The sequence below is a fragment of the Ammospiza caudacuta genome, chromosome 1 (genome assembly GCF_027887145.1).
Source record: "Ammospiza caudacuta isolate bAmmCau1 chromosome 1, bAmmCau1.pri, whole genome shotgun sequence".
In the NCBI taxonomy this organism is placed as follows: Eukaryota; Metazoa; Chordata; class Aves; order Passeriformes; family Passerellidae; genus Ammospiza; species Ammospiza caudacuta.
The window spans coordinates 43,465,977-43,486,966 of record NC_080593.1 but is presented as its reverse complement, the minus strand read 5'-3'; the positions used below and the strand labels follow the sequence as shown (position 1 = coordinate 43,486,966).

At 42.2% G+C, this 20,990-nt stretch overlaps 1 protein-coding gene across 1 annotated transcript in view; it reads right to left on the bottom strand.

Annotated features, from left to right (window-relative positions):
- The window catches only part of SH3BP5 (SH3 domain binding protein 5), a 50,765-nt gene extending 30,145 nt beyond the window's left edge, over nucleotides 1-20,620 (bottom strand). The window contains exons 1-3 of the mRNA XM_058806907.1: nucleotides 20,476-20,620; nucleotides 18,274-18,336; nucleotides 8,755-8,883 (exon numbers count right to left, since the gene is read on the bottom strand). Coding sequence (XP_058662890.1) covers nucleotides 8,755-8,883; nucleotides 18,274-18,336; nucleotides 20,476-20,556 — 273 coding nt within the window. The 5' untranslated portion in view covers nucleotides 20,557-20,620. The remainder of the gene's footprint in view (nucleotides 1-8,754; nucleotides 8,884-18,273; nucleotides 18,337-20,475) is intronic.
- Between the last annotated feature and the right edge of the window lie 370 nt (nucleotides 20,621-20,990).

Here is a 20,990-nt window from a genome sequence, read left to right as displayed (position 1 = left end):
AAATTGTATTTTCTTCTACTTCTGCAAAGAAAAGCAGAAGAGGGAAGAATCTCTAATTTACAGAGCAGAGTCAACAAATCTACATGATGGAGCCCTCCAAGGCACATCAGCAAATAACCATAAGAAAACAGTTTTTGTATCAATAGCTTATACAACCATCCTTCAACAGAATAGTGCTCACACAAACCAGAAATGCAGGGTGTATGAATACCAACCTAGAATAACTAGACCCATATACTGAGGCACAGAGGCTCAGAGAGATACAGGTGATCTAACTTTTAGAGAGGGACATGCACACAGAACTTACTGACACAGGTATTTCAACAAGCAAGTGGTTAAAATTAGTTCCCACTATCCAAATGTGCCAGGAACATTGTACTTGCAGATGATATTGTTACACATGCCACTTCCTCTGCAGGAAATAATAGCAACAGAGCACTAAATTTGAATCAGGTAAGGATTTTTTTCCGTTCATCTGAGAAGCAACAGTTGTCAGTGCTCCCAAACATGGGACAGATTAAGAGGGTAAAAATCTGCCAGCCACACTGACCTACTGTCCTATTGGTAAGGTTGATGGGAAGACAAACACATTAAGGAGCTTTCTTCAAAGATCAGATCTTTGGATAACTTTCCCAAGCCAACCAGGCAACATCTGTCATCTTCTCAGCAGTTTAAGGACACCCAGTTTGACACACTCCACTATCACACTCTTCAACCAGGTGACAGAGCCAGAACACAAAAGCCCAAAAGCCACATTAAGTCAGGCTTTAAGTAAATAAATAATGTTAATAAATCAGCCAGGCAAAACCTAGCTTGTTGACCCAGGTAAGTGACCCTGAGTTCCCTGCTTCCTAGGCTTTGTTGCTACTTTGGCCTGAAGGAAAATGCAACAGAACCATGATTCAAGACCTAAAATACAGTTTTCACATTCTAAGCATTCAGGAGGAACAAACAGGGCACACCAAGCACAAGCTCTGTGCAGCAGCAGTGAGACACTGAGCACTGATGGCAGGGTAGTGGCTCCCCACACGCTGCTCACAGGGTTTCAGATCCCAACTGTGCAAACACGACAGGAGACACTCCATCAAACTTTGAGCATGGCAAAACATTTGCTTGACTGAAGCCAAAGTACATCCTGCCTTAGAAAAAGCTTACAAAATTCAGTGGGTTCCCTGGTGAAAGTCCAGGAAGTGACTCCTTACCCTCAATAATAAAGTTACAGATTCCCTTGCTTGGCTTATGCCCCTTTCAGCCATGCTTTGTGTGGGAAGGGAGATTATTACAGTGGGAATGCCCTTTGGGATCACAGCAGCGGGAACTCCACATTGCACCACAGGACTGACGTCACATCGACACGGTTTCCCCAAGATTTAATGATGTGTTTTGTAATAAAAAAAACAAAAACATTGCTGGGAAGAAGGGGTTCAGACCCAGAGCAGGCCCACAGGGAGCAGAAAGGTAAAAAGGACACTCAAAACTTCACAGGCAAACAGGTACAACACACAGCCTCAATGCTCCATACTTTCAGGCACTTCTTGCACAGCTCACCTACGTTTCCTTCCCTTTCCATTTCTTCACAGCACTGAGCTTCCTGACTGCTCACACAGCAAGTTCCATGTCTCTTTTCCCTTCAGAGCACACCAGCCATCTGTTCCCAGGCAAGGCCTGTGCCAGCCTGCCTCCCTCCCATGCCTGCCACAGCGCCAGCCGAGGCCATCACATCAGCATCCATCCCACACACAGGCTCCTCAACCACAAAGCCCCAATTCAGGAAGGGAGCTGCTCCCCTGCCTCTCCACCAAGTAATCTAAAAATCACAGCCATTCCCACATGGCTGATTTACAGACCCAGGGAGTGAGCTGCCTCTCACACCATGCACCCCACCTTCCCCATGCAGGCATCATTCCCTCCCATCTCCCAGTGCCAAGAGGCTCCCAGAGAGCCACCAGGGCAGCTGCAGTACAGCATCCTCAGTTCAAAGGGCAAACAGCACAGGCAGGGCACAATCAATCTACACTGCCAGCCTAGACTGCTTAGTGCAAAAGGCCAGAGCAGCAACAGCCATCCAAAACACAAATAACACAAAATGCAAAAAAAAATATCCTAGTGATCAGACAAGGGGAGCAGTTTTAAATTAAAAGAGGAGAGATTTGGATTACATGTTAGGAAGAGATTATTTACTCAGAGAGTACTGAGGCACTGTAACAGGTTGCCCAGAGAGTTGTGAATGACCCATCCCTGGAAGTGCTCAAGGACAGGATAGCATGGGCAATGAGCAACCCAGTCTAGGGGGTGGCACCTATACTCAGGACAGGTGGGCTGGAACTTGTTGATATCTAAGGTCCCTTCTAACCCAAACCATTTCATAATTGTATGATTACTTAAAAACAATAACAGCACTGAACTACAGCCACAGAAAGCAGTCAAGTGCTCTGGGCATTTGGTTTTTTCCTTAAACAGTTGGGAGAATTTGCAGAAGGTTTGTCAAAGTTTATTTTCAAGTCTCTCTACTCCTTCCTTTCAAAATGTGAATCCACATTTTGGATAGTTATTTGGTTTATGAACAGTTAACCAGAAACACTCCTTCAGCCAGGAAAGGTCAGCTGGTTGCTTCACTGTAACTGTGCCAATAATTTTGCTTTTTACTAGCTCCATGGCAAGTCTCCAAACAGGAATGCAAGTCTGTCACAGTTCTGCTGACATTTAATTTTTGCTTCTCAAGTTCCTTCTCCCTCCACCTATTTTTTTTTTTTTGCCAAGATAAACTTACCATATTAGACAAATCAGTCTTAACTCCTTGTTGCCCTAAACATGAGCATCAGGACTTCAGCTCCTAAAAGCAGGATGGAGAAGGAGATTCCTTCTCCATCCTACTTTTATGACATGGGAAGTCAATATACTGATGGATAACACATTTAGTGTCTAGGAACAACAGGGAAAGACCTGGATATCTACCACTGCTGGAACTGGACCCAGGAGCTGCCATCCACACCCAATGCTGCCCTCCTTCTCCCAGCAGAGCCAGCTAGTGCTGTGATCCCATTAGCTCTCCCTCACTGAGTGAATTTGGATACAAAACTTGGGTGCTGTGGGAATTGAACTGGCAAGACCAAAGTTTCCAGTTCCTAATTAATCTTTAAGGATGCTCAGCAGTTTTGAACCTTCAAGTTACAAGAATTTAAAAAGCTTTTGTTTCCTGAGCTCAGGAAGCCACCATCTGCAACTTTCCACACTTGCCACACTACTTTCAGACATCTCAAGCTGAACACTTAGCAGCTGAGATGCAATGGCCACCTCAGAAAGTTTTGTTCATTTACTGGCTTGATCTCTACAAAGAAGGGTATCAGTCTCATCTGCTGAGGAAGACTCTTCCAGGTAGGTAGGTGAGCTCTTATCTGCTTACACTCCTCCCACCTTCACCACCAAGTGGCTCAGTTCCTCCTCCATTCCTGTTCTGCAAAATTACAGCAGCTACTTCTCATCCTGATTCACTAAGAATAAAAAATTCACTGAATCACATCAAAACTCACATTTGGGAGAGGAAATAATTTCCCAGTGATAACTGGGCTCCCCTAAGTTTTGTGAAGACAAGCAGAGTGGAGGTGCAGGATCTGAACATCTGAAAGCTCACCTTGAATAATTCTTTATTCTCTCAGCTGGTTTCTTCACACAGATGTGGCAATCCAGTTATAAAATATTACATGAGTAAAAGATTATTAGTGAGGTGAGAGAAAGGAGCTCTACAACATAAAAAGTTGCAGTGAACAGGATGGGACACCTGTCCCTACTTGTCTATCAACTGCACTTCATCTTGGGTATGCCTGGATACCAACGGAAAAGAACCACTTAAGTACTCATTCCAGCAGCTTTTTCCAAGCCTTTTCAGATAAAAGAGTGCTGCTTAAGTATGCCAACAACATGAAAAAAATAATTAGCTGTAAAACTTAGAAGACTGACCCAAGAGGAAGCAGAACATGGATATCCTCCAACATATTGCTGTCAGAACACATGGTACCGGTGGGTACTAGTTCCAAGTTTCTATCTTTGCTAGGTATGACCTAGCATAGATCTTTCACCTATTTTTGCCTGAAGTAAGTTTTCTGACACTTATTTTAAAAGCTAAATGAGGCAGGGGGCAGAAGGGTGAAGGGAATATCACAAAGCAATACCATGCCTCTCCCAAATAGGCTCAATACTGAAGTTCAGCAAAGCCTCCTCACTCCCAATCTGAGCCAATAAAACATAATCCCTCACCCTGCCACAAAACCAAACCAACCAAACCAGCCCACCACCAAACAAAAACCAACCAACAAAAAAGAACCAAAAACAAACCAAAACAATGCTGAAACTCAATTAAAAACAATACTCCCAGGGCTTTTAGTCAGGTTAGGATCAGTAAAAATACATGGATTGTTTTATTTGTGGGGGTGGGAATACACTTTTCTCAGATTATTTTTCCAGCGGAAGCAAAGCAGAAAGGCACATCTCCTGCTCAATTTGTCTATGGGCTCACAAGTGATGATGTATGGACAGCAGTGTTTAAATGGCACCTCTCACCCAGTGACCTCAAAGTGCTTTTACTTCCTTAATGAACTCAGCTTCACAGCAGCTTGACAGCTTCATTTTACATGGGAATTGAGAGAGAGATGAAGTCATTCATCTGTGCCATGCTGCAGCACAAAATCAGCCCCTGCCAGCCCAGTGATTTATGCATCAGACCACACTTGCCTTTGCACAGCATCCTGTCACCAGGGAGGTAGCACACTTCCCATCCCTGTCACTTGCTCAGGCACCACTGTGAACACCATTGCATAGGCACTTTTCAGCCCCAGCCCTGCAAAATGCTAAGTCAAGAGTGGCTTAAGACACTCCTTACCTCAGAGACTCAGCACTGCTCTTTACATTATTAATGTTTCCTGGCAACTTCACCCTTCTTCCCCATTAGCTTTGGGTAAGAAAAGTCTCATTCTTTGACTAGACAACTAGGGAAGCAGCTACTAGTGAAAAAAAAAAAACTAAAAAAAAAGAAAAGAAAAAAGAATAAACCACCACCCAAACCAAACAAACATGGGAAGTTTGATTTTCTGAACATTTAGAACCTGGGCCATCTTCTGGATTACAGGAATTTCATATTGCTACAATGTGGGCATTGCTTGTGTACTTGCACAATCCTCTACATGCCTAGGTTCTTCCATTGAACATGGGCATTACTGCTTAAGTTAAAGAACAACATGAAAAGACAAAAATGTTCTCACAGCACAAGTACTTCAAAATTTGATTTAACAACAAATGTGGATCAAAATAAGTAAGGTTTTGTCTGCAATCAACACAAAAGGCCCACTGTTGTACCAAATGAGGAATTACAACAGCTCTGTCTTGTCAGAAGTTACATGAAATCTCCTTGAACAAGAATATGAGTTAGATCTCACTTGAGTCTCAGCAAAAACCAAATATTACTGCTTTGGTACCAACAGACAGCATCCTGACTCCCTGTGCCACCATTTCAGGAGGCAAAGTACTCAGACTAACACCAAGGGACCAATGTTCTGGTGAAGCAAAGTTTCACCCTGAGACAGGCCAAGCCATGGCTCTCTTGGCAAACATTCCACAAACAAGATCCTACAGGACCTTTGCATAGGAGAGTTAATTTGCTTTGAACTCCCTATCTTCTGCCAACACAGGATTGCACAAGATGGGGATAAGGGTGAGTAGACAAAAGGGCTCAAGATCCTAAAGCTTCTCCAGTGTTAAAACTTCAGTTGGTGACCTGGTTTTTGGTGACCCCACATCACTGCCCTCATAAGTTTTGAATGGGTTTTATCTTAATAGATGAAACATGTATTCATGTATTTCCAAAAGAGACTTGTGCTGGTGCCATGTGAAAGCAAACTCCTCAATGTGACTTACTACAGCTTGCATTAGGTAACTTACCCTGCAGCTGACATCTTAAACCCAAGTAACTCTGGACAACTCCTGCATTTCTGCCAAACTAAGAGTCATCAATTACACAATTCTGTATTTCCAAAAGGCTTAAAATTTACAAGGTCATAGTTTTACTTCCCTTTAGTAAGAACAACAAACAGGAATTTACACTTCCCTTTCTCTTACCAGTAGAGTCACTCATTTTTCCCCTATTGTTTAATTAAAGCTCTTTCAGCCCTCAAGAACCTTGTTCCTGTATTTCTGGAGGCAGTCTAATGGCTCTAAAATAAGTGTAAAGAAAAGAGGAGGAAGACAATTCTTCATAGGCTAGATGTTATTATTAATTTTAAAAAAATAATAACAAGCTCTTCCCATGATTTCTCTACAGTTTAGCAAATCAAAGTAAAAAGAGAAATGCAAACTGGCACCTAACCATGTTAATACTCTGGTACATTCCTTCAGTTTCATATTTCCCTACCTATTCTGCCCTTCTTCATACTTTATTATAGTGGATTTGCTCCTAGTTATGTGGAGTTTTCTAGATTAAATTAAAACTAGAAAAACTCTTTAGACAGATGCTTTACTGATGACTGGCACCAATCTTTCCAATCTTCCAGCTTCCAGACAGATTCACTATCATTCGATGCTTGCATTCCTCTTGGCCCTCACATTTTCCATTTTAAGATGTTATTAGATAAAGGGCAAAAGGGAAACCAGAGACCATCTTCTATCTCTGTCTGCTGAACAGATACAAAGTAGGAACTCTGTTCCATGACCAGATTCATTAAACAAAATGAAAAAAAGGAAAATGAGTGGTTAGAAGGGCAAGCCCTGCTTTAAAATAAAATGTTGTCGAGGAATTAAAACACAAATGAATGTGAAGCATTCATAAATGGGATAAACAGCATTTAAATCTAGCTAGTGACAGAATGGATTGGGGGAAAAAGTACTGTTCCCTCTAACAAGCCTACTGCTGGAGCAGTGATTCTACTGATTTAAGGAACTTCAGGAGCTTGGGTTTCTTAGTGGTCTTGCAAAGTACCTTTGAACCAGAATGACTGAATGGATTTCAGGGGTAGCAGAGACATAACAATACAAAATTCCATTTCCAGAACATAAACCGCTGCCAGCTTCAGGGCAGAGAGCAAAGTTTGCTGCCCTGAGTTTGTGATGTTACAAACCTCAAAGTCAATTGATCTTTTGATATTTTTTTTGTACTGCAAAGTGTGTGCTTCTACCATTAACTCTTCCAAGTGTAACTCTTGAAGTCCTATGCATGCTGTGCCTTACCCAGCTATTTATAGTAACAGAAGTATAAGATCATGCTCAGGGCAGGGTGGCAGGGATTGTTTTTCCTAATTGCACATAGTAGTTTACACAATTACTAACTCTGTAGCTCACCACTGCTTTATCCCTAGACACACCATAGCCCTCAAGAGCAGGGTTTCAGAGCACTTACAGATGAGAGGCAGATACTTCAAAGCACAGCAAGCAGGGCAGTTTACCTCTTTGCCACGCTGCTTCTAGTCTGCAGGATTAAGCCTAATACTCCCTACACCTCATCCCCATCACCTGAGACAATGCCTCCAGAACAATGCTATGCAATTTAAAACATCAACACAGTCACATATTACCTTGCATGCCACACCCCATCAACCCAGTTCCTCCTTCACCAACTTTCAAGGAAATGAAGCTTGTTCATTCCTCCCTTTCCTGTCGCTGTTCTGAGGACACATTCTCTTCCCTCCACTTCTCCTATCCTGAGAGTTTACTCTGCCTCCTGGCACACCCCTACTCTACTTTTCTCATCCCTCTACCTACTTCTGTGAACAAAATCCTTCTGCAGTTTTCCCATATTTCACAGATGCCACCCCATCTCTCACTCTCCTGCAGTTTTCCCATATTTCACAGATGCCACCCCATCTCTCACTCTCCCCTTGAACACAGTCACATCCCAGCTACCCAGCCACAGATGCCACCCCACACATCCTTCCAGCCAAGCACAGAAGTAGCTGCTCCAGGCAGTTCTTCTTGACTCTTCCTGCCTCAAGAGAAAACAGAAATAGCAACCAGGAAAATGCTTCCCTTGGGGAAAAAACCAAAAAGCCTCACCCACCAGCAAGCCCCACCACCACAAACACCCAGCAGAAGCACTGCCTAAGCCACCACACACTCAACTCTCTGCAGCTTCCTCCCTAAAATGAGATGCTGCCTGACATGTCACAAGCTTTCTGGCTTTCTCTTCATCCAGCAGGTCACACTCTTCCCTCCACACCTCATCCTTCCCTGAGCTCCACAGGCCTATCAGTAATCAAGCAGTAGTTGGGGCATGGGAAGTAAGGCCCTGATGACAGAGAAAGCCAAGCTCAGTTTGTGCCCAAACCAAAACACTTTAGAGACACATTTAGCACTTTCCTACTTCAGCACAACCCAATCAGCACCAGACCCTGCCCCACTCCAGCCTTTTTCCCTGCAGCTTCCAGCTGCAGCCATTGAGCTGCTGAGCATTTTGATTTAAGAGGAAAAACCACATACACAATGTCTACACTGTATTTTCAAATAAGTACAACTACTGATAGGACAGAGCTCTGAAAGGCCATTTATTATGAGAGAAGAGAGCTAGTCTTTTGCAATTGTGTCTGCTGTAGCTGTAGTGGGTTTGAAGAGCACGTGCAGCTGTGGCTGTGAAGAAATCCATTTTGCCACTGATTCCCATGCAACTGAAGGCACAGCCCAGTGCCAGCCAAGTGCATGTGCTGAGGATGTTATTAATAGCAGGGAAGCAACACCACCAGTGTGTGCCCACAAGCTGACAAGGCAGAAAGCTCTTACCTGCCTGGCCACCCTCCGAGCTTCCCAGTAAGGTTTAGAGTCTTCTACAGCTTTTCCAATCTTCTTGACCAGCTCATCCAGTTTTACTGTGGCCTCCACCAGCACAGAGCGGAACTTCTGGCGCGCATCCTTCAAAACGGTGCAGGAAGGGAAGAAAGGACAAAGGCAGATTAGAGCTTTAAAAGTTATTTCTACCTGTTTGTTCCTACCTTCAGGTTCCTCTTTAGATTCACACAGGAGTTGACACATTCAGAACAGTCGCTGGCATTTGGATTAAGACAGAATTTTTCAGCAGAGGAACCCTGGAACCCAGAGCCAAATCCTAAAGCTGGCATCCTGGACACCAAATCTTTGTTTTTCAGTGACAGCTTTTATACAAAGCCTACAACAGCCTGTTCTAGATGTTACCTCTGGCAGGGTTTCTCAGAGAGGAATTGTTTGTAAATTACTCACTCTGTGAGGAGGCAAACAGCAGTGAAACAAGTTCTGAGAGGGACTTCAATGGCAAAGACATCTCACATACATAAAGCTAGAATGCTGCTAGCAGGCAGGCCAAACCCCCACAGCAGGCTGGCAAATCAGCTGGAATTGGCACAGAAAACCCATCTTTTCAGCTGTGGTTTCTATCAATGGAGAAGGGCACCTACATTCCACTTCACTGTTAATATTTTCTATATTTAAAAAACCCAGCTACTTCCAAACAGGATGAGTTGCACTCCTTACATGATTAGCTAAAGCAATTAAAATATTTTCTCTGCTCCGCTGAAATTTCCACGCATGTAAGCAAAGTGATTCTGATTTCAATCTCAGAATCCACCACAGACTCTAAATATATGAAATTATTGCAGATTGATGCAAATTCAGGCTGGGACCTGGCCCAGGATTTAAGGAGATGAAGAGGAAGGGCCATGTGAGCTCTCAACAAGGCTTGTAACTCTAATTAGAGTGCAACATTTATGCAGACTGCTGGAGTGACATGTTGATAATCAGGAAGCAGCTGGCTTCAAGAAGTGCCCTAATTCAGGAGGGTTTTGTCATTATTGTTGATGATTTCTAGAATGCAAAACTGCTTATTCACTGGAAGATTTAAAATACATTGCAAGCTGCCACTATGCTCTCAGAAGTGGAAAAAAAAAATGCAACAATACATCAGTTTTTGCAGAAAAAGCAATATACTTCTGTAAAAGCTTCTTTGCTTCCTTTTCAGTGTTATGTAAAACCTGAACCAGCATCAGCATTATCTTAGACCAGGCCAAATAGCTTTGGATTCTTAAGGTACTCCAATTTATTCTAAGGAATTATTCAAATGGGTAACAAGGTCAAAAATGGAGAATTAAATGGACATTAACTTATTATTTCATTAACTCAAATCCAGTCAATAATCTCATTTCTCAGTGAAAACCTGAAATGTATCATTTAAACAATATTTATCGAGTCAATGATTTTCTCAGTGAGAAGAATTTGAATATTTCCAATTAAGTTACTGGACCATACATGGTTCACTGCTCAAAATGAGTTTCATAAGTAACTGAAAAAAGACTCCAAGCATGATGACTATATTGCAAGAAAAATAATAAGTACTGAAGTATATTTAACAAAGCAAAAAATTCTTTGCAGGTGTAGGAACAGAATTAAAAGCTCATTTCTAAATGAATGAGCCAGAAGATTTAACTCTCTTTGTGAAAGCTGCATTTAAGGATATTAGTTAGGCAAAATAGTTTAAGTAAAAAAATCCCAATGCAGTGATTCATCCAGAAGTTCAGTTCCCATGTTTGTAAGATCACTTGGAACAAAGAAACCACCACTACAAATCTGTGCTTGGAGACCTACCCCAAATTTACTCATCTAATAATTATACACAGTCTTATCCCATAGGAAAAAGATGACTAGTCCCCACTTGGAGTTTAAAAACACAAAACAAAAGAAAACAAAGGACACTAAGAACAAAGCAGTCAAATTAACGGCAACTTCTGTACCCATTCATCTCCCTTGAACTCTGAAGCATATACAAATTACTGAACTCCAAGTGCTCCTCTAGCTGGTGCCTGAAGCACAGGTCTTACAAATGGTGAAGCAGACATTTGCCCACGAGCAAACTCCACTCCACAAAGTCGTTAGTCACACAGAATGGGGAGCTTCAGCAGAAAAACACACTGGTGTGAAACCCCAGTTTATCATTTTCCTCCAAAGATGACTGGCTCTTCTTTTAAGGCTTAATTTAGGTCTGACCACCCTCATTCTTGCAGCGAAGAACAATAATGAAAACCAAAGCACCCCAGAACTTTGTATCATCCATCACAACTTATTTTAGTGACATTTATTCTCAGGCTCCTGCCTGCCAGGAACACAAGCCTGCAGGCTCCAACACCTTCTGCATGACAGAACAAGCAGATGCTCAGTTCTCTGCTGGGATGAGACCCCCACCAAAGGTTTCCAGCCATCCCCTTCAGTGGTTCAAAGCTATAAATCCTCTTAACAGTGTTTTCTGTGAGGACACATCAAAAACTCAGAGGCTCAGAACAGCACATCAGTGCAGCTCATTTGTGGTGCCCAGCACAGGGTAAGTCCTACATCCATGTCAGAAAGACAACCACAACCTTTTCAAGCTCCTTATCAAATCCTCTGGTGTGACTTGCCCCTCCATGCAAGTGTTACTATTTAACTGCCAAACTCTTGCTTCATTTAGACCTTTATCATGCACACACAGATAACAGAGAAAGGAAAATATGTCAATTCCTGCAACTTGCTGTCGTGAGCAAAACCAAGACAGTGCAGCATATGCCATAGAAATTTTCTAGCACAGTCCTCAATTTCCTATTTCTGTATTTCAGCTTCTTGAAAGATAACTCATTCCAGCAGAAATGCTATCCATTGATAACAGCAGCCTTAGGTAACATGTGAGTCACACTCACCATTTCTGGGCCAGTTTTTATGTTTTGTTTTTTTTCTTTTTTAAAAACACATTTTGTTTTTCTCATCACTGCACTGAACACATACACAGACTCTAACAGAAGCAGTGCAACTGACATAAAACATCTCAAACAGCCTGACATTTTTAAAGTGTGTTTTTCCCCTCTACTCACTCCTAATCGTCTCTGATCATTTTTAAGAACACCTTGCTTCTGATTTCAGAAATAGAAAGGTGACATTGAAAATGTTAGCCAGTCAGCTTTCAATGTTTTTTCCCCCTCCTATTTGCTCAAATGAGATGATGATAAACCTTTTACAAGCTGGACAAAAGCCGATTAAGGCATTTATCCTCAATGTGTGTTGCAAGGTAAAAAAAAAAAAAAAAAAAAAAAAAAAAAGTAGCAGGAGAAGCTTCTTATTTAAATTACAGCCTTAACAAGGAGACTCTCACTAGCTAGGTGTTTGTCATACACACACTCCAGCAGGCAGAGCATTTAGTGTAGCACGTGGACAGCTGCAGTTTACATTTCAACATCTTGTTCTACGGCTGCAAGAGCTCCATGCTCATCAGCTTTCCTTCTGGAAATCCTTTGCACTTTTCTTTCAAAAGAGATTTCACTAGTGTTGTCTTAAGGAGCATGCCAGACCTCTACCCCATATATGGTTTTGCTGCAATAGTTCATTATTAAAAGCAGACTTTGTTTTGCTGCTGGGCAGCTTTTTGATACTGCACCAGAAAGAGGGACCACACTTAAGGACAGGTCATCCTTACCGCAGCATTTTGAAGATCCATTCTCAAATGTGGGGAAAAAACTGAAAAGCTAAAATACAATTTTCAACCCATAATGCACCTGTCAGAGGAAAAAATGCAGGCCTGTTTTCCTCACTCATGAGTGATGGTGATGAGCTGGTGTTAGATGCCAGATGACAAGTAAATAACTATTTCTGCCCATCAAATGAAACATGTATTTACAAACAATTCTATTTTTAAAATGAGCTTTACATATCAACCATGTCTGAATCATCCTAGTACCAAGTACATCTAAATTTCATTTACAAAGGTTGTCTCGTGACCGTTCTGCCAGTCTGGTGAGCAGAACCTCCGGCAAGCACGGGAGGTGCTTGGAAATGGAACTGCTGGCTGAGAGACAGCCTTCATCTATTTCCAGGAGGCTGACAGGATCCATACCATCTCCTCTGCTACAAAGACCCAGCAGCTGCAAAAGCTCATCTCCAAGCTAAACCAGCATCAGCATCACACATCCACACCAAAACAGATGCACAAGGTATGCTCAGAAATTTACCTTCAAGCATCAAACTAGTTAAGGACACTTTAAATGTCTCTTTGGTACCTGAGCAGCTCAAGTAAGCCAGACTGGCAACCTAATCTTAAAAACAAAGTGCAAGGAAGGGGAAAAGTAGTAGTATCTCCATTTTTAAGGGATAAGAAAAGCCTTCCATTTGTTTTTTTTAGGCAGCTACTATTTTGCCATCTAAGAATAATTAAAAAATCAGTACCTGAAAGCTGCTCTAATCTCCTGCTTGCAGACAGTTACAAACTGAGACTACCAACACTTTTTACTACAAATGTTTTTAATTCTCAGAAGAAGAGAGAAGAAAGCAGGCATGGGAGGGTGAGTGCTCCTTCCAAAGCAAGATTTCTCCACCTAACCCTTCCTCTCTCAGACTGGAAACCCATCTGTACGTCAAGAACATGAACCAAGTAAAGCCCTTTGACTCACTTGGTTGACAAAATTTTTCCAGAGCCACAGCAGAGGAAGAAGCCTTCCCTTGCCCATCCTTGGATGAAAGCAGAAGGCAAAACAACAAGGAATTCACACACAGGAGCCATTTCCTATGGAAGCAAGTAGATCACAAAGAAATGTGGAAAGATTTGTCCTGATAGTGCTGGACAAATCCATCACACATGTACATGCTCCTCCCAAAGCCAGCAGGAACAGCAGCCAGTGAGCTGCTCTGCCCTTATCTCTGCATTCTTTTGTGGACACTGGAAAATGCTGCACAGGGATACTGATAAGGTGGCGGATGTTTCCACTGATAGATGTTTCCTCAAGCCAAGCAGGCACGCTCAGAATGAGATTCCAGACACTGAGAGGTCATTTTTCTAAAACCTGAAAGATGGAGAATTTTTCCTTAAAATCTACTTACATGTTTTATAGGTGACAGGGTCAACAGCTCAAGTTTTTTTCCTAAAGCCAAGTATTTTAGTGAAGAAGTAAGAAGCAATTCTAAATAACTGGTGAATATCTGCCTGCCAGTGGGAAGCAGAGAATTAATTCCTTGTTTTGTTTTGCTTGTGTGTGCAGCTTTTGCTTTACTTAACTGCCTTTATCTCAACCCATGGGTTTTCTCACTTCTACTTTTCTGCTTCTCCCACACTGACAAAGAGGGAGCAAGGGGCTATGTCATGCTTAGCAGCTAGCTGGGGTCAAACCATGACAAAAAGTTCTTCCCCTTCTGAGAGGGGCTCAAATGCTGACAAGGCTCACCAGTGAAAGAGCACCACAACTAATAAACCCCTTCCCTTATATCCAACAACAACCCAGGGTGACCTTTATGATAAACCCAGGACTAAAAGTAACACAAAGTGTTGCAGATCAGGACTAGGGGATCTAGGCAAGCACACAAGAAGGATGCCAGCCAGGCCCTCTGATAAGGAGCATGGCTGAAAGCAGCACTGTTCAGCTCCAGTCTTCCTGTGCAGTATCTGAACAAACACTGGCAAGCTCGTAGCTCCAGCAACACAAAAAACTCTCTCTAACAAAAACCACATTTGGGATCGCTGGGATTCCAGTGGTAACTTTCATGGTATGTGCTGCATTTCCCCTCCCCACACGGCTGCCAGAGGGTCCCCGGGTTAATTTGTTACAGCTGAGTTGTACTTTCAGCCCAGTCCAAGCCCTCTGTGAGCTGGCTGGACAGACAAACCCTGCACATTTGCTAAGGACATTCACAGCTCCTGATGCGAGCTCAGATGGAGATGCACTTCCAATAAACAGGAAAAACCTCTTGCATTTGGCCAAAGCACACTTGTATCTCGCCTGCAAGGCGTTTCCCCCAGCCCTTCACGGACACTTGAAACATAAACAGGGACATTAGCGAAGCCAAGTGTTAAATCCCTCAGAGAACCATTATCACCCTTCTGCTGTGTCAGTAATGCTCAGTGCTGCGCTTAGGATGAGCAGCATTATGGATTTTAAATCAAGTCTAATCAAAGATTCATTAACAGGCAATACATTAACGCAACATATAACCACGAGCCACTCGGTGCCCTTCAGCAGCTCTGCAGCTCCTGAACATGCAGCGAGTGTCAGCAGGTCAGGATGTTTCTTCAGGGTTTAATAGGGTAGGTCAAAAGAGCAAAAAATTAGTAATTCTTCCAAGTAAAGGAATATATGCATCCAACTTCAATGTATCTGCTCAAGCCATGCCATGCATGTATATCCAGTGCTCTCACAAGTGGTATGGGTGCAGAAGTTATTTTAAAAGATTAAAAAACCCAGGCTGTTCAACTTAAAAACAGGTCATATGGCAGTTTCAGAGCAGAGAACTTGAAGAAGTGGCAGGCTGGTCAACTCAAAACAGAATTCCCCATTTTATCACCTCTGTAAGCAGCAGACACCAGTATTTTCTACATTGCTCAAACAAGGACATTCCTGTGGCTACTCCAGGTCAGAGCAGCCTCAAAATCCTAGAAGCCTCGACTGAATTCAGCCCATAACATTTTCCACTGGGCAACACAGCATTATTACTTCCACTCTGCAGATGCAGACCTGAGGCACAGCAAGAACAGAAGCATGGGTTTAGAAGGATTTAACAGCTTTTTTTTCCAGTTAATGGGAACTGGAGACAGCCAGAATTCTCACTTAGAGCAAGTCACACAAAGCTACATGCAGGAAGTCCAGAAAAGTCTCGCAGAATTCAGATGCCACAAGGTTACCCTTCCTGCTTATCAGAGAGAACATCAAGTCACAAAAACATGGGTGTCTTTTTCTGAACTTCCTTCAAAGAAATATACCTTCTACTCAAACACTCCCATTGCTTTTCCAGATTATTCTGGGAAAAAAAATCAACAGTGGGAATCTAAGGACCACAAAGTAACATTACAGGAAGCTGGCCGTCAGCAACTTGCGCTCTAAATAATGTAATGATACATCTATGTTCCCATTAAAGATATTGGAAAGATAAAGAAAATTATACTAGCAAAACAGGATAAATCTAACTCCATTGCCTGGTTAAAAAACACCCACACACATCTCTCTTCCAATGAAATATAGCAGGAACACCACAAACTAGGAAGGGGCAGCAAGAGGGACCCAAAGCAGCTAATAAGAGCCAAAAGTGAAAATCTTCAAAGGGAAACTCAGCATGGCTCTCCCAGAAGCCCACATTTTCAGCAGCATTCATGGATTTTGGAAGCCTTTGAAGCAGAATGATCCCAGTTCCAAACTCCTCCTTCCAAACTTTCCTATAAGGCTGCTTGGCAAATTTTTCTTGCGCAGAGTATGAATGCAGAGATTTTCTGCTAACCACAAGTGTTGGGTGTCGTGGGATTTTTTATTCCTTTCCCCTAGAAAGGTTTTAAGTCCATTTAAAATGCATTTATCAACCTGTATATAAATTAAGCATTGCTTACATCATCCAAACTGCATATTTAAGCAGATAAAATGTAATGAAAATCTTTTCAGATTAAAAATTATGCAGTTGCATGATACCACAAACTGGCACCCATCCAATAATAAGATTTTTGGATGAAAAGCAAAGAGGAAACATTCAAGAAAGCATCCTCTTGGTGGTATTTCACCTTAATTCCATCAAAAACTGCTTACAGTAAGTAGTACAGATAGATCTGCAGCAAACACTTAATGGCAAATGCAGAGAATGATTATATTATTTTCTACCTATCTAACACCTGGTATTTACCAGGCTGAGCAAGCAACAATGTAAGACCAAGCTAATGTGGAAATTCTGCTCCTTTATTTACAGTTATATTTCCAGGAGCCTTTCAGCCTCTACAGCTCAGCATGTGCCACACACACAGTAGCTACAAATCTGTAGGCTCCACAAACACTTGATCACATGAATAATTTTAATCAAGCAGCAAAATCCCATCTTAAAGTCACTGGGATTTATTTCATGAGGATGCCTTTGCATTATTATTACTATTCCATCTGCTTCATAATATGTCCTCAGTGCAAGGTTATGACAAAATTAATGAAATCCAGGCAACTATCCATAACACCATCTTTCAATTTCAGTACCTCAGCATGAAATAAGGAGATTGAAAAGATACATATGATAATTTTTTTCAATATATCTATATAAAGATTCCTGAAGTTCATTTAATTGCTTCTAGTGCAGACTAGAATACTGATTTTTAAAGTTCACTCATAAAATTTAAATCATGCTAGTGCCACTGAACTGGTCTCACAGCAAAAATACTGTTTCATTATGCATAGCAAATAGTTCCCCATTTAACTAAGTTTATTAACCAATGAATTCATAATCTACATGCCACAATGACAGAATATGCAAACAAGTGGGGATAAGAAAAAAACTACAAGACAAGGCTTGTCCAAAGATCATAACCCCATTTTCTGTTCAGTGCTTTCAGTGGATATTCCAGTATTTTAAAATTATATCAAGAGCCACCCCATGCTTGAGGTATCCATCTCATGACAAGACACACAAGAGGGAAAAAAAATTAAAAAGAAACAAACAAACCATACTTCGATATTTTGAAGGTACAGACAGAAATCTACAGATGTACTTTTATAGCATGCTCCTCACTGCAATCTCAGAATGTTTTACTTAATACAATATTCAAGATTTTGTAATGATATCAAAATTATTTAGAATGTAAAGTCATATTTTATGCCAGTTTTTCTTTAGCAGCATATTTATCTTATACTTCCATTGTGTTTATCTTCTTTGTTTTGCAAACAAAAGAAAATTCAGACACACACAGAGGATAGTTTGTTTTGCTTCACTATGAGATCAATAATGCTGAGCCTTCCAGAATAACTAGCAAGTAGATGAAGCTCAAATTTGGGGATTTAGAAACAATTTCTCTAGAATTTGCTTTAGATTTTTCAATATCCCTGAAAACCTCTCTGTATAAGCAGGAAGTCTTTTATTCCAAGTTTCCTTCATCACCTTCCTTGCTCAGGAAGTGATGACAAAAAAGGCAAAGATAACAATCTAAAAAAACCCCAAACAGCCACCAAAGAGAAAATCCTGGCAGACAGAAACCTCTTAACCAAATAACTTTCCCTGTCTATAATCAACAAACACAAAACAGTGACTTGTGAAAATAAAACTTGTCTAAGCTTAGTGTCAAAACCTAAAAATAAGTTCTGGCAGTGGTTGTGTGTGAGGTTCTCCACCCAGGGTTTTTCCACTGTCAGAATACCTCTACCTTTCCCTGTTAGGTCAATTCATACCTTTAAAAACATCATCACCAGACTCTTGCTGCAAAATTACCATTCAGGATGCACAAATTAAGGAGGCAACCCACTCAAAACCACTGTCCTTTCATTCACACAATCCAACATGCACAAAAGGAAAATGCAAGGGTAAATTCTGTACCTCCAGCTCCGTCTCTCTGCGATTGATATCATCCGTAGATTGATTCAGTTTTTCTAGCTCCCCCTAGAAGGAAAGAAAGTCAGATGCATAGTAAGAAATCAGGGGAAAAAACATGTCTGAGAAGGCTCATTCAGCATCCCCACTGACAGCTCACAAGGGCTGAATTTAGTGAAAAGAGGAAACCTCGAGATGCCCAGCTTAACTTTGCCACTGGTCTTCTACTTTACTACTTAAAAGAAAAAATAATAAGAGAAGCTCTGTAGTTTTATGTTAAGGCAACACATTTCCTATTCTGGCTACTTCACTATTACAAATAAACAGAAGGTACAGTAAGCTCTGTCTCATTAATCAATATAGTCAATATCAGAGAGGTACTTGAGAGACAGACACACCCACCCCAGAAGATCAGCAAAGTTTGTACTGTCACAGGAGACACACAGTGAAAGGACAGAACTGGTAAGAAACACATCTTGCCACATGAGGATCATTTTATTTTGGATTTTAGCAAATCATTTCTTAACCCAACCCGTCCACGGGACATATACAATTATGTTTATATAATTTGCCTTCCTGCCAACACTTTGATCCCCTAACAGCAGAAAAAAAGGTGTTAAATCCCTTGAATAAATACATACTAGAAATGGTGTTGGCATGAATGAAGTTACTGTAAAAATAAAGCTCATTCTTACTGACTTTCTTACCTCAAAAAGCAACCCTTAGGAAGAGATCTGATAGCTTTCTTTATCTGGGCAACATGATTACTAGATTTTTAACAGGAGTGTTCTCCAATTTAAACGTTATTTAATCGTCAACCAGTGTAACAGAACACGCCTGGAAATGTTTTGCTGTACACACCAAACGTTGTAAATTGATTGTCACTTGAGCAGCTTCCCACTGGACTACAAGAATGACTCTGGTTACAACCAGAAAGGAATTCATTACAACAGTTTAGCTCTCTTATCCCCAGCAGTCAGATTTCATTTCCTACTCCTAGGACTTGGAAAACACCTACTTGGTTATCCATGTTGTCTGAAACAAACACTCATCCAAAAACTACCTAATTGTCTCTTACTGTAAGGCTCAAAACCTCATGGCTCTCACGGAAGCAGACACAGCAGCCTGTTTTTCAAACCAAACAGAAAACTGAACAAAAACAATTGTTTTGCCAACAATTCACAAATCATATACGTGGAAATGTGTAGCAAGCTAAAGAACCTATGGCCAAAATTAGATCAATAGACACCAACCAAGCTCAGCCTCTTAAAATCAGGGCAGTACCAGGCTAGCTTTTGGCTGAGGGCCTCGCTCTGTGTAACCATATTTTGGGAATTTTGCAATGGCTCTGCACAGCCCTGGAAAACAAAATGCTCACGATGGAGAAAAGAATGACAATTACAGCGAGCAGGGACCTACGCCAAGGATCCTCTCAGCAATGTACACACGTGTTATATTCATTCATGACAAGCAGTACCAGCAATGCTGGAGGCAAAAGCCATAAATCTGCAGAGACCTAAAAATACATTTCATTTCAGGGACCACAGTGTGCTGCAAGTTTGCACCGTGCTATTGGTCGAGACACGATTTTGGGGAGAAAAGCTTTGTTTAGAAACCATGCAAGAATAAAAACCATCGCAGAAGGCATTCACTGAGAGGAAGCACCATATTCCACTAAAGCTCCTTTTTACAAGAAACAAGAAAATAACGATAAAAAAAATGAGACAAAATTTAAAACCCCATTTTCCCGCATTTATGAATTTCTAAGCCCCGCTCCACAAGCAAGGTCACGCTGTCATGGTCAAGACTAAAATGGGGATGGGGGGATTTCGGCAGCAGGAGGAGGAGAAGGAGGGACGCCCAGGAGAGCCGGGCGGGAGCGATGCCCGGGGTAACAAAGGGCTGGGGCGCCCGGGGGCGCTGCCCTGCTCCCGGCGGGCGCCGAGACACCCGGGGGGAAAAAAAAAATATATATATATATATATATAGACACACATATGTGTGTATGTATGGATGTATGCGTGAGCGTATGTATGTACATATATACATATATATATGTATGTATGCACATACGCAGCAAAAGCAATGAAATAAAAGGCAACCATTATTACATACATTACATTACATTGCTTCATACAGCCATAACGCACATACTAAAACGAACTTAAGGAAGCGCAGCCGCCCCTCGGCAGGCAGGCAGGCCCTCACCTGGATGCGGGGATCCACCTCCTCGTCCTCGGGCCGCGCTGGTTCCTCGGCGGGGCGGCCCCGCCGGCCCCCCGGCTCCATGGCGGCTCCCGCTCCCTCAGCCTCAGCCGCCGCCGGCGCCTCCCGCTCCCGCTGCTGCTGCCGCCGCTCCCGGCCCGGCCCGGCCCGGCCCCGCCTCCGGGGGAACCCCTCCCTCCCCACAGCGCCCCCGTCTCTTTGTGCCTTCGCAGCGCAGCCAGGAAAGCAGCGCCGAATTGCGGGGTTTCCTTTTTTTTTCCCTCTTCTTCTTTTTTTATTTTTCTTTATTTTTATTTTAACGCTCCCTCACGCCTCGTTTTCCTGGCCTGCTAATTCCTGGGTCCCCCCGCAAGGGCGCTGCGTGAAAGCGGGATGAGTGGTTCCAGGTGCCGGGAAACGCTGAGGACACCTTGCTGGCTTTTTTAATTTATTTTTTTCCGCCCCCCCTTCTTTTCTTCTTCCCTCTTTTTCAAGCTCTGCTGGAGGCTGACATGCCC